This window comes from Electrophorus electricus, chromosome 15 (genome assembly GCF_013358815.1).
Source record: "Electrophorus electricus isolate fEleEle1 chromosome 15, fEleEle1.pri, whole genome shotgun sequence".
In the NCBI taxonomy this organism is placed as follows: Eukaryota; Metazoa; Chordata; class Actinopteri; order Gymnotiformes; family Gymnotidae; genus Electrophorus; species Electrophorus electricus.
The window spans coordinates 5,629,322-5,641,761 of NC_049549.1; the positions used below are offsets into that span (position 1 = coordinate 5,629,322).

General features: G+C 39.8%; 2 protein-coding genes across 3 annotated transcripts; one reads left to right on the top strand and one right to left on the bottom strand.

The window, feature by feature from the left end:
• The first annotated feature begins 48 nt into the window (after positions 1 to 48).
• odr4 (odr-4 GPCR localization factor homolog) lies at positions 49 to 6,489 on the top strand. 2 transcript variants are annotated; one of them, XM_027027963.2, is made up of 14 exons: positions 49 to 145; positions 627 to 737; positions 827 to 964; positions 1,042 to 1,137; positions 2,071 to 2,177; positions 2,688 to 2,724; positions 2,828 to 2,965; positions 3,084 to 3,194; positions 3,348 to 3,407; positions 3,550 to 3,681; positions 3,958 to 4,033; positions 4,533 to 4,709; positions 5,663 to 5,785; positions 6,126 to 6,489. In XM_027027963.2, the coding sequence occupies exons 2-14, from the start codon at positions 639 to 641 to the stop codon at positions 6,191 to 6,193; spliced, it is 1,362 nt and encodes a 453-aa protein (XP_026883764.2). In that variant the 5' UTR covers positions 49 to 145; positions 627 to 638; the 3' UTR covers positions 6,194 to 6,489. The 2 variants fall into 2 exon arrangements, with proteins under 2 accessions (XP_026883764.2, XP_026883773.2); XM_027027972.2 differs by having other exon boundaries at positions 3,099 to 3,194.
• A 241-nt stretch (positions 6,490 to 6,730) lies between these two features.
• Positions 6,731 to 8,741, bottom strand: pdca (phosducin a). The gene has a single exon (XM_027027985.2). It carries the CDS (start codon positions 7,696 to 7,698, stop codon positions 7,180 to 7,182), a length of 519 nt encoding a protein of 172 aa, XP_026883786.1. The 5' UTR covers positions 7,699 to 8,741; the 3' UTR covers positions 6,731 to 7,179.
• Positions 8,742 to 12,440: the final 3,699 nt, after the last annotated feature.

The following is a 12,440-nucleotide window of genomic DNA, read 5'->3' on the forward strand; positions in this document are numbered from 1 at the left end:
ATATTTTCAGTTGTCCCAGCACCTTTGGATGACGCGGCTTTTCTGCGTCAGCCGTAACTTTCCTGACTAGAGCAGAGAGCTCCTCTCAGCACATAACGTAGATACCAAGAAAAGTAAAGGTCCTGTAACGTTACGTTGCAAAGAGGTCAGTCTGAACGTTTTCCTCTGTTACCATAATCGGTTCTATTAAACTTGCTTTATACGAGCGAAGTGGCTCATTTATTTTGCACTAGCTTCATTTACAGTTCAAAAGCACTTAACACATACCGTGTTCCAAAACTATAGTTAGCTGTTTACTTAGCTAGCCATAGCGTTAGCTAATTAGTGGTACTTTAAAGGTAGCAAGCAAGTATGAAATCTAATTCAATAGACAAACAAGAATGATCTTCCAAAAAGTAGCCTAGCTATATTAGGTTGCTAGCCAGGTAACATAATTCTAGTCTTGTTTAGGCCTACACACTGAGCATATGTTAAAAGTCCTGGCTATGTTAAAAAAACTGGCTATAGTTCAGTCCATGTTTCATATATTAAATATTTTATATTTAAACAGTGGCCGACATTACTTGTATAAGTGCCATCATGCCCAGATAAAGCTATTACTTACCTATAACCATTTGTTTCAACAGGTATTTTGCAGAATGGGAAGAGGCTACATTGTTGAGGAGTCTGTGGAGAAGCACCTTGCTAATCTTTCAACAGTCGCCGGATCTTGCCTATCTGGACTTTTAGTTGGCCATGTGAGGAAACCAGACTAAATTCACATCCATCTAGTAAAATGGTTTGATATTTTGATAAATAATGAATGGGCTTCCTTATTTCCTTTCAGTCCTCAGCACAGAGAGACTTTGTAGTGCTGGCAGTGCAAACCCCTCGTCGAGAGAGTGAGGGCCCCCCGGAAGGCCAGAGAGGATCAAACCCTCTGGATGACACTGATGTGGAGTGGGTCAGCATGCATGCTAGGCAGGTGGGTGGCATAAACAAGTTTAAAATCGAAACGTTGTGTCTGAATTATCTAGTAATAATGTCGCTGTGCTTTACAAGGTTACAAGGATGTTACCTGGAGGTGTGGGTGTTCTTGGTGTATTTCTGATCACCCCTCCCGAGTTGGCGAAAGAAGCCCAGAGCACACTAAAAAGGGTATGAGTTTGTTGATGAAGAATGGCAAATAAATTTGTTAAATGTGCAGGTTTAATATTGTTGCTTTTCTGGTGTTAATGTAACTCACAAGTTAACAAGGATTAATTTCATTTTAAATAATTCTGTTACAGTCAGACATTTACTGTAGCCTGCATGCTAGACTATTTAACACAAGCAGATCTGTAGGCCAAATCTGTAGATCTGTAGGCCAAATCTCATATTTATAACCTTATAGACATAATCCTCTTCCAGATGATATATGAAATCTAGTTCTGTGCTACAATTTTAAGGGACACAAACAGAACATTTTGGAGCATAAACACATAAATATGAGGCTTAGCTCTTTCACTTAACATTATGCAATTCTGTTTATAAATTCAAGCTTACCATTTTTTAAAGGTAGTGCAGATTATTATAACAGTACAAAAGCCATTTAACAAGAAAGAGAACTAGACACAAGTCACATCCCTAGATCTTTTTGTGAGTACCAATGACTTTCAATCAGCAAGGAGAACTCTCTCTGAACAAAACTCAAAAATTGATTAGTTTGTCTTGTCCATTGCTGTTTAAAGAGAGTTTGTCTGCCACTGACTAATCAAAAGTAATCACATGCTAGAAACATACCCCAACAAGAAAGCCAATATCAGCAGTTATAACAAGGGATGAATTCACACCTAAAGTCGGATTTTTGTATGTAATACTTTGATATACTGATCAGTTGGCCATTTGTAGTGGGGTAGAGCCTGATTATTATAGAGTAGGGTTTGATAGAACCCATACTGGCATGCAGATCCACTGCCTTCTACCACAGTGTGTTATTCCTGACATCATAATCGAGAATGTTCCTTCACAACTCTGACTCTGTCCAAAAATGAAAGCTCCAATGATGAAATATCTCTGCATATGTGTGTGTTTATGCGTGTGTGTCTCTAGCTTGTCCTTGCTGTTGATAAATACATGTCTAAGACCAGGCTTTGGGATCTCTCAGAAGATGATGTGACTGACCGTGTTACACTGCACATCTGCTCCAAAACGAGAAAGTATCCTTCGCAATGTTAAATAAAACCTTCTTCATGTGAGGAGACTTTTAAAACAGCTACTTTTTATGCAACTCACTCAAGACAGCAGAGTGAGGTGTTTATACCCCAGGATAAAGTGATGGTATGACTAATAAATACTGAGTGCCAGACAGTTAGCAGCACCATTTGGTTAAATTACAATATGCAAAGGAGGGTCAGAGTAGATGGGTCAATTTCCATCAGTTTACTATAGGCCATTGCCTGCTTACAGGAAACATGATCATGAATATTTGTTTAGCTTCAAGAACTGGGACAGTTGCACACTGGGAATTTTTGATGGTTCTGTAGACAGTTGTGATTAAAGGATTCTATATTGGATTATATATTAGTTTTTGAAAAGTCATGCAGAGTGAGATGCTGCCAGTGTAGAACATAAAGTCTCAGTTGTTCAGTACAATAGATCAGTGATTGCCAGCATTTAATTATTGGTCTGACTTCAATAAAGATTCATCCTTCATTTACTATACACAGAGCTGTCTGCAAAACGTTTGACGTGAAAGACCCAAAGGTATGACATTCCCAAACTGGGTAGCCAGACTCAAGGTTGAACATATAACTAGTCTCCTTGTTATTTTAACTGGGACCCTGTACACTGGCTGTATTCTCTGCAGTGTTCAGCAAAGCCAGCAGATTGGAAGTACCAGTCAGGCATCTCCTCCTCCTGGCCGGTGGTCACCTGTTCCGTGAAACTCGACCTGGACATCCCTGTAACCGACATGTCCTCTGAAAACCTGGAGAAATGCCTGAAGGTGAGGTGCAATTTCTCTAAACTCTTGCTGAAATGTCTGCTTTGTTTTTAGGCTTCCCACGATTATGTATTGGTCTATCGTACATAACCATTAATAAAAACACTGATGGCAATTTCAGTATGACATGTTACAGGATGGACTGAAGAGGTGGGCTAAGCAGATTGAGTCTGGCGTTTGTCTCATAAATGGAAGACTGGCATTGGATGACTCTGAGCTCCTATCAGGACCAGTGAGCACCTCTCCTGACTTTTCAGAACAGTTTTCTTTAACTCTCTGTGCCTGTTTTGATAGTACTAACTTTTTATTATTTTTTTCACCAGTTAAAGTAATATAGAAGTTCCAATAATGCGATGTGAGCTGGTGATGCTTTTTTGTGTTGTAGAAAAAGAGCACCAGGGGGAGCCAGCGGCATACGTTTCAAATACAGATCCTTGTGTCAGCGGTGAGAGCAGTGCACTGGTAAAACAGGTGAGCAAGTGTGTGAGATGCCACTGTGCTTGATCCTTTGCATGTGCGCACGTGTGTGTGTGTGTGTGTGTGTGTGTGTGTGTGTGTGTGTGTGTGTGTGTAAATCATGGAGGCAGGAGGAGCCAGAGCCAGGGCAGAGGTCCAGCGCTCGGGTACAGGCATGCAGTGGTTCGGTGTGTGTGCGAGGGACAGTTCACTGCAGAGCCTACATCCACAGTAACAAACCCAAGGCCAGACATGCTGCACAGGTAGGCGGAGCCTTGCAGGTCTGCCTTTATCCGTCTTCATGCAGCTTCCATCAAACGTCAAATGACTTGTCTTACTGAGCTTAATGTCTCTTGCTAAACCACTATATTAAAAAAGTTGCCTTCACGCCTTCATAATATAGTTTGAATATCAATCTTATGATGAGTCTATATGTATGATATACTTGCAGTGCCTTAATTTATTCTCTTTAGTATGTAAATTGTTGCTGTTTGGTTTTTTTTGTTTGTTTGTTTTTTTTTTAAATCTGGCTTTTATAGGCCATCAAGAGGGACATACTGAACACAGTTTCTAGCCGAGTGGAGATGCTTCTGGAAGATTTAATGAATGAAGGGGGTAAAAAAAACACAGAAATTAATAATCACTTATAATTGTGAAGAAATATGTTAATTAAGTTCTTTGTCCTTAAGGGCTCAGATGCGATCTTTGTTTACCACTGATTTAGGAATGTCAGAAACTATGCACTAGATGGCGCCACTGACATATGTACACTTTAGATGCTCATATGCAAACAGATTTTTATTTCTTAAGTATTGCTTTGCTGAACCTTTTGGATAGTGTTAGGGAACATATCAAAATAAATATTCTCATAAGCAATAAATATTCTCTGTAGACAAAAATAAGATGAAGCCCTTATAGTTGTCTGCTTATGTTTGAAGGTACTGAGCTGGTGGTTTGCTTAAGATATCAGATGCGTCCTGAATTACCCAAATATATTAATAAGATAGTAATGCCAAATAAATTTAAAATGTTCAGAGCTGAGTATTCCTCTTTAAGGCAAAAATGTATGTTATGTACAGGGGGGTGGGAAGTAATTTGACATCTCTCTGAGCAGGTCCAGCCAGTGGGCAGCAGGACCTTCCCCGACGAGTGTTTGCCCCTCTGCCTGGTTCTGGCCTAAGTGTGTGTGATTATGTGTTCCCTGACGAGACCCCCACAGATGTAGCTGAGCGCCTTAAAGAAATACTTGAATGGGATTCGTCAGTGGAGGACATTGACATGAGAGTGGAGGGTAAAGATTCATAGCAGTTCATATATTAAAATAATGGGGGCATACTTGTAAAGCACCATTTTGGATGATAGTTTTTGATTATATGTGACTGCAGTATCACAGTGATGGAATTGAAGAATTTTCGTATCAAATAGTAATTGTTTTCATTAACAGTAACAGTAATTCTTTATATGTGCAGAATATTTGCAGGCTATTGGTTTTATGGTCTTTAAGATGTGTAGTTACAGAACAAGTCTTGCATTTGTAGTGGAAAACAGTATGTCAGTCCATACTGGATAGCTGGGAAGACTCCAGGCAAATGTTTGACACTTGAGTAATATGTTGAGGGCTTCTACTATTCATGGAATTTTTCCAGACATGGAAAGTCAGGGAATTTGATCATTTTTTGGTCAGGTCATGGAATGTCAAGGAAGTTTGTAGATCTTTTTGATAAACTTAATTAAAATTTAGTGTTATTTTCATGCGTGTCCCATTTTGTGTGAGCAGTTGTTATGGTTACTTGAGTTTTCTGCACCCATGTAAGAAAGCCTGTCTTTCCATTCTGTATGGGTCATGGAGATTCCGCTTTTTAGCCACTCAGGGAAAAATCAGGGAATTTGACATATGACTTAGTGTAGGAACCCTGTGTGTTTGACTCAGTCTGACTGAGCGGATCCTGGTGTGCTTTTTGGTTAAATTCTTTTCAGGGGGATGCCCTCATATTATTCTCTTTGATCCGCTTCTCGACATACCTAGTCACCTTTCCTTAAATTGTAAGAGCCATCCAAATATTGACTCAAACCAGCTTGAATAAACATCATGGGCACATGATTTCCCCTGATTAACCAGGATAAAATTCCAGTGCAAACATCAGAGGGAGGATATTGTTAACCTTGGGATGCAGAAAAGTTACCCAGCATTGTTCAGACAGTCTATAGCTCAGGTATCCCTTTCATTCATGGGTCTTTCCTCAGCCTGCTGCTCTGTGGATGCACTGGGAGGGGAGAATACATGTGATGATGGAGTCCCACAGGAGGGGCCTATACAGTCCAGTACGGATGCTGGAGAAAAGCCGAAAGCCTCACACTACTATGCTGGTATGTTGTATAGCAGCTGCAAATAAATCAGGGAACTTCCATGCAAATGAAGATATTTTTTTTAGTACATTGGAAATATGAATGATTTGATTATGTGTTGTTGTTGTTGTTGTTGTTATTATTATTATTATTATTGAATAGGCAAATATTGTATATTCGCCTGCGATTATGATATGACTGAATTATTCACTATGAGCTGTGTTAGTCATCTATGAGTATGATTTTATGCCCAAGTGTGTGTAAAAGAATTGCTAGTCTTCCTGGATCCCTCTCACACCATACTGCACACTTGTCTTACTGAATTTCTTTTCCTCTTCCCTCCCTCCACATCCTTCCTCAGGTGTGACAGTTGCAGCCGTGATAGCCCTCCTTGCTACTGCTACCTCTCTCCTGTATCTTACTGAGTAACACGCACACACAGACACACACACCCACACACACACGCAGTTATTCCTATAAAAAACCCTAAGATAATAATGCCTTCATTGTAAGGCATTGTAATATAAACCGTTTTCATTGTAAAATACTCACCATTACGGGCTTACATTTGTTGTATTTAACAAAACTATTCTTGGCTGGGCTGGAATGTTATGTATCTCAGAAGCTGGCTGTGTCATCGTTGTCACTTTGTGGCATTTAAACTGTCCCATTTTCAGAGCACAGTGTGAGCCCCTCCATGTAAAGAAATACAAGAACATCTTTTACATATGTGTATGTAATATAATATGTAAAACCACTTTCAGCATGAGGAAAATTGTTGTTTGTACAAGTAAAACCACTTTAGCACATTAGGAGAAATACTTGTACTTAGGGTCACAAAGAAACAGTGTTAACAAAAAAACTTTCATTTTTCCAGTTACCTTAAACAACAAAATCAGTTATTGTTATGGCTAAGCATGAGAGCTTTATTAAAATGCCTGCCTACAAAGACTACATTACCAAGAATTCTTAGTCATATATATTTTATTCATATACTGGTTGTGTGATCTATAAAAAGTGATAATAAGTGTAATTGACTTCTTCCTTGACATTAATGTAATGATAGTTACATCAAGTTAGTTCCTATGAAGTTCATATTTCAGATTTTTTAGATCACTAATAACAGTATGAAAAGAGTAGGTCCTTATCCAGCATTTCAGCTGAACATAATGGAGCTTAAATATACTATATATGTTGGTTTGCCTCCCTTGCTGGGTGTAAACTGGATGGCCAGTTTAGGGGTCTGGGGGCAGATGTCAAAGTTTGAGATTGGTGCTGTCTGGTGATTTCTAAATGTAGGTGATGTTGCATGCATTATAGCATAGATTTTGTATCTGTCACATTGGGATAAGTCATACCAGTTGCCATGTCTCATATGCCATGGCCCCCTCCCAAACAGATAGGATCCTGCAGGATCATTCCACCCCAAGCTCTTTATCGCCTTCAGGGCAAGGAGCAAGCTCCTTGGCTGGCAGTAGGCCGTATTCGTTAAGGAAGTTCTCCACGTCGGTGGCAAAGAACTCTTCGTTGAGATTCTTGGTAATGCAGATGAAGTTGGCCAGCATCTCTCCAGCCTTGTACACCAGCAAAGTGGGCAAGACATCTTTGGGGAACTGCTCCTCAGCACCCGTCGCAGACACCCGGATGCGACAGAACTTCACAGTGGAGTATTCATCTGCCAGACAGGTCAGGCATTTGTTGAGTGCCTCACAGCCCTGTATTCCATCATCATAGATGTGCACAATGACCAGGGTGAGGTGGTGCTCCTTCTCAATGGTGTCCAGGAAGGCCTCACCGTCCTCTAGCTCGATAATGCTGTTGAACCTGGGGCCGAAGCTCAAGTACTCATGCATCTCCTGCATGCAATGCTTGCGATATTTCCTCAGACATCCCTCGTCCTCCTCACGGATCATCTTGTATTCTTGCATGCTCATCTGTTTTGGGTGACATATTACACCTTTAGTTATGTCATGTGCATTGACTGATATTCAACAATGGTGATGACTGATGGAGGCATATCTGATATGTTTTCATTGTGAATTTCATTTGGGTGCAGTTAATGCTTTTGACTAATGTTACCAAATGTACTCCTTCCAGTGTCAAATGCACGTCCTAGTGCAGCCCAGTTGAGACTTGTTCCCAGCTGATGGTGGGATAAAAAGTCTCTTCAGAGGCTATGCAGAAGCTGGAGCAACACAACAGTGTTGGTCTGATAATGCACTGAGTGCAATAACTAAAAATACTACACCATACAAGTCCAGCATTTTCAGAGCCTTCATAATGTGGAGACACCAAGCTTTCTGTGGTGGAGATCTACTGACCTTGCGGTTAACCTGCTCATTGTTGGTGTTAGCCTTGGGGTTGGACATCTGTCGAAGGAGTTCTCTCCTTTTCTGTGGTGTGCTGTCATGGTCTTCACTTTCTAGTTTGAATTTCCTCCAGTCATGGATCACTCCTTTGGGACCTGTAAGAGTCACAAGAAGAGGATGGACTTTGCAACCCCTTTAGCCCTCTACATCATGAGTTTATCCGCACCATCCTTGAATTTAAAGGAACGCTTCACCCACTGCTAGTGCTTTTAGCAATGAATATTTGGGGATTAGCATATGACAGTAGGATTATCCAGACTGGTTACCATTATCTTTTATTAAATGTTAGCATCATGTTAACATTTTTGCTAGCTAATGTTCAGTTTCATTGTTTACATCAAAATCTGGCACTTTATTGAACAGTTCAAAAAATAATATGCTTGGGTGAGCTATAATAAAATACAATGAAATAAGAAGCAGGTCTTCCCTACAAATTTGAAAGAGTAATAGATAAGGGGACTTTGGCTTTAGGCAGTACATCTGTGCAGACCTATGTGTTTCAAATGCAAATGTAGCAATGGCTTTGCAGGCTGCAAAATACTATTAATACTTTTTCTGGGCGTTAACAAGTATAATAAAAGGAAAAAACACTATTTTGTCTTTGAGTGATAATTGCTTAATAGAGTAGATATATACCAACATGTGAAATTCTGCACTTCCATGTGTATTATATTTTGTCAGAGGCAGTTGACAAATACATAGATGACAATGTCCCTGGGACAACCTTTGTGGTTCAGAATCTTGTGGAGTAGTTTTATTGTGCGGTGTCTTATGTTGCTTGAACGAACTAAAAGTAGACTGATGCCAGCTTTTAGAGCTGTCAGCATCTGCTTGTTACCTGTGCGCATTGCTGGCTGCTCCTCTTCCTCCACAGACATTTTAGTGGACAACACCTGAGGACAGAATCAGCACTCCTAGGTTTGAATTATTGTTGTGCAAGGGTGTAATGTGAAATCATTTTTGGTAAATTCTTTTGCACTTCCTCTGTCTCAGCATGTTCTCTTTTTCATGAACATACTGAGAATATTGCTCAACTTTAAAAAGAAATTATTATGAACAGATTATAGACAGGTATGGATACATAGAAATAAGAATGCTTCCTCAAAAGGTGTGCTGGATTGTGTAACACCATTCTTGATGATGTAACTGCATGACATTGGATTATACTTTGTAGCATGATGTCATTCAAGATTATCTGGATTGAGGAAGGATTACAAGATTATACATGTGATGAGTTTGGGTTTCAGTAGGCACCTGTGGTCTGTGCGGAAGTGCTATTGTCTGTAACTAGTAATTATGGTGGTTATATGTCATTAAAACTTACTGGTCTTGTTGGTACCTTGTTTGACAGAAATCAGAAAGAAAATGCTCCTGTTGTGGTTAATGGAAAAGGTGAAGTTACAGTTATGCTACAGAGTTCAGGTGAAAGGAGCCAGGTATGCTGTCACATGTAGGACAGCCAAGTTCCACATCACAAGTAATAGTATACGTGGTACTGAGTCACATTCAATAGGCTAATCATCTCTTGCCTCTTCTTCTCACATCCTATAACATACTTGTCAGACCCCAAATAGAGATTCTGACTGAACAAAAATATTGGCAGCAGGATTTTCAATGGTGTTGGTATACTAGTTATATACTTTAGGCAAATACTGGAAAGCAGAGGCAAAATATCCACTGATACAGCGCTGCTGTGATTTACTTTCCATAACATGCTGTACTCCAGGCCTCAGTAAATTCTCATAACCATTGTACGGCAGTTTTGAATAATTAGACTCGTGCTCTGTACAGTTAGTACACAGTGTTTCCCATTTCATTTTGATAAGGGCTTATTCATTCTCATAACTAAATACCCTATACGTTGTACTTCTCAATGTTATATGACTACTGTGTATGCACCTCAGACAGATTAACATTTTATTTCTCAATCTAAAGATTTTTTTTACATTTACTGCAATACTCCCAAAGATTATTTCTTTATAAAAAAATGTATATACAGTACAATAATTTGTAATAGTCTAAATATGTATTTATATAAATGTATTTTATATACACAATATATTTAAACTGTAGGTCCATATAAATAACTTAATACATAATGTAAAGTGAATGCATGCTGATTAATGGAACAGCATTTGTCTCTTAAATTAAGAACATAACACAGATTATCAAACTACGAAGGTGCTAAATGTGCAGTCAAATAGCTGTCAGTCTTACCTGTTTGCTTGGTATGGTTTGAAAGGATTCACTCATGGTTTATGAGTGTTCTGTTATGTTCTGACTGGAACATTTTTGGCCACCCAGATAGACCCTTGACAAGAGTGTGGGGTGGGTTTGGCTTAATATGCTTTGAGCATTAGACATGGACAGGATGATATCTCAGGCATAATTCGATAGCATGTAATAGGATTACAGAAGGACAGTAAAACTACCTCCACAAGCCAGTACTGTGAAGACACTAATGACACTGTAATATCATTACCATTGTAATGATAATAGAAATTATGATGAGCTTTTAGAAACAACTTCTAGGTATACAAGTTAGAAACTAAAGCCCATGTATTAGCAAACCTCTAACACTTCACCCATGGTTCGCTTCTTGCTATACAATGGCAGCAGCACTAGTCAGTATCTAACCGCAGCTCAATCAATGTGGGACTTTTCGCTACACATCACTGACATTGACACCGACGCAGTGGACAGTCCATGGATGTCCAACGGTGCTGTCGAGCTGTACACTCAGTCTCCAAGGCCTCTTGCGTTGGTGTTCATGAATGTCTGCTAATGATGTACACTCAGGTCTGTTTCAGTCATGGATGCTTTGTGTCACAGTCTTGCTAGTCGGTCCAGCGCAGTGAAGTGAGTCCAGGTCAGCATTGTTGTGTAAGAAAGGAAATTCTAAGGAAGTGAAAGTTTAGTCTACTCATTTGCAAAACTTTCACCAAATCCCTCAATATAGTGGTGTGTCAGAGAGAGAGAGAGAGAATAGGATTACAGAAGGACAGTAAAAGTACCTCCACAAGCCAGTACTGTGAAGACACTGTAATGACACTGTAATATCATTACCGTTGTAATGATAATAGAAATTATGATGAGCTTTCACTTCCAGAAACTTTCCACTTTTAGAAACAACTTCTAGGTATACAAGTTAGAAACTAAAGCCCATGTATTAGCAAACCTCTAACACTTCACCCATGGTTCGCTTCTTGCTATACAATGGCAGCAGCACTAGTCAGTATCTAACTGCAGCTCAATCAATGTGGGACTTTTTGCTATACATCACTGACATTGACACCGACGCAGTGGACAGTCCATGGATGTCCAACGGTGCTGTCGAGCTGTACACTCAGTCTCCAAGGCCTCTTGCGTTGGTGTTCATGGATGTCTGCTAATGATGTACACTCAGGTCTGTTTCAGTCATGGATGCTTTGTGTCACAGTCTTGCTAGTCGGTCCAGGTTAGCCATGATTTTCATCAGTTATAGTATTGACCCAGCTGACTTCTGAGCCGCAGCAGTTCACAAAGTGCACGACTTTGGACCAGGACATCCGGAGTACAGCACAGTTTGTTGGTCATTTGATTCAAGTCATCAGTTAATTACCAGCATTCAAACAGGCAAGTCAAAAAACTCTGCCAGGCTTCAAACCTCCAGGACTGCCCCTTTAAAGAGGATCTCTAATGATGATCACTAGATGGAGGTAAAATCAAATTTTTTAGGACAATTTGAGGCCCCATAAAGGAGGAAAGTTGTTCCTCCCACACCCCTCTTAGGAGCAGACTGTTATTCTCATTCATGTTTACCTGATCCTCAGGAGCTTCCGCTGGCATAGATGAGTCTCTTTGTGAATCACACTCCCTCATCAAACCCTTTCGTGCAAGGGTTCCCAAACAAACACTTATTTGTCAATCCAAGAGCACCACCCACAGACAATTGCACAATCCTGTGAAAAAACCAGTTAGTGGTATGTTCTTCCCCCCCCCCCGTAAAACAAGTTCTATACCTCCAAAAGCATTTTATCTCATTTTGCACTGTTGACTCAGAAAAGGCTTCCATGGTAATTTGTTTTTCTGTCATCAGTGAATGTTTGTAGTTTTCCCAAGCCTTTCGCTCCCTGTCATCATACTTGTGTCAACACATCATGTGTGGGTAGAAAAAGGGATTCCTTATACTTTTATTTCCTCTAACATTCCTTTTGCCCTTTGATGTATTCTGATATTACATCTATTTTGGTTTGGGTTTACATCTATGGCCTTCTCCCATCCTTTTCCATGTGTAATGTCTTTCTGGTATTTTATTCTATTTTGCC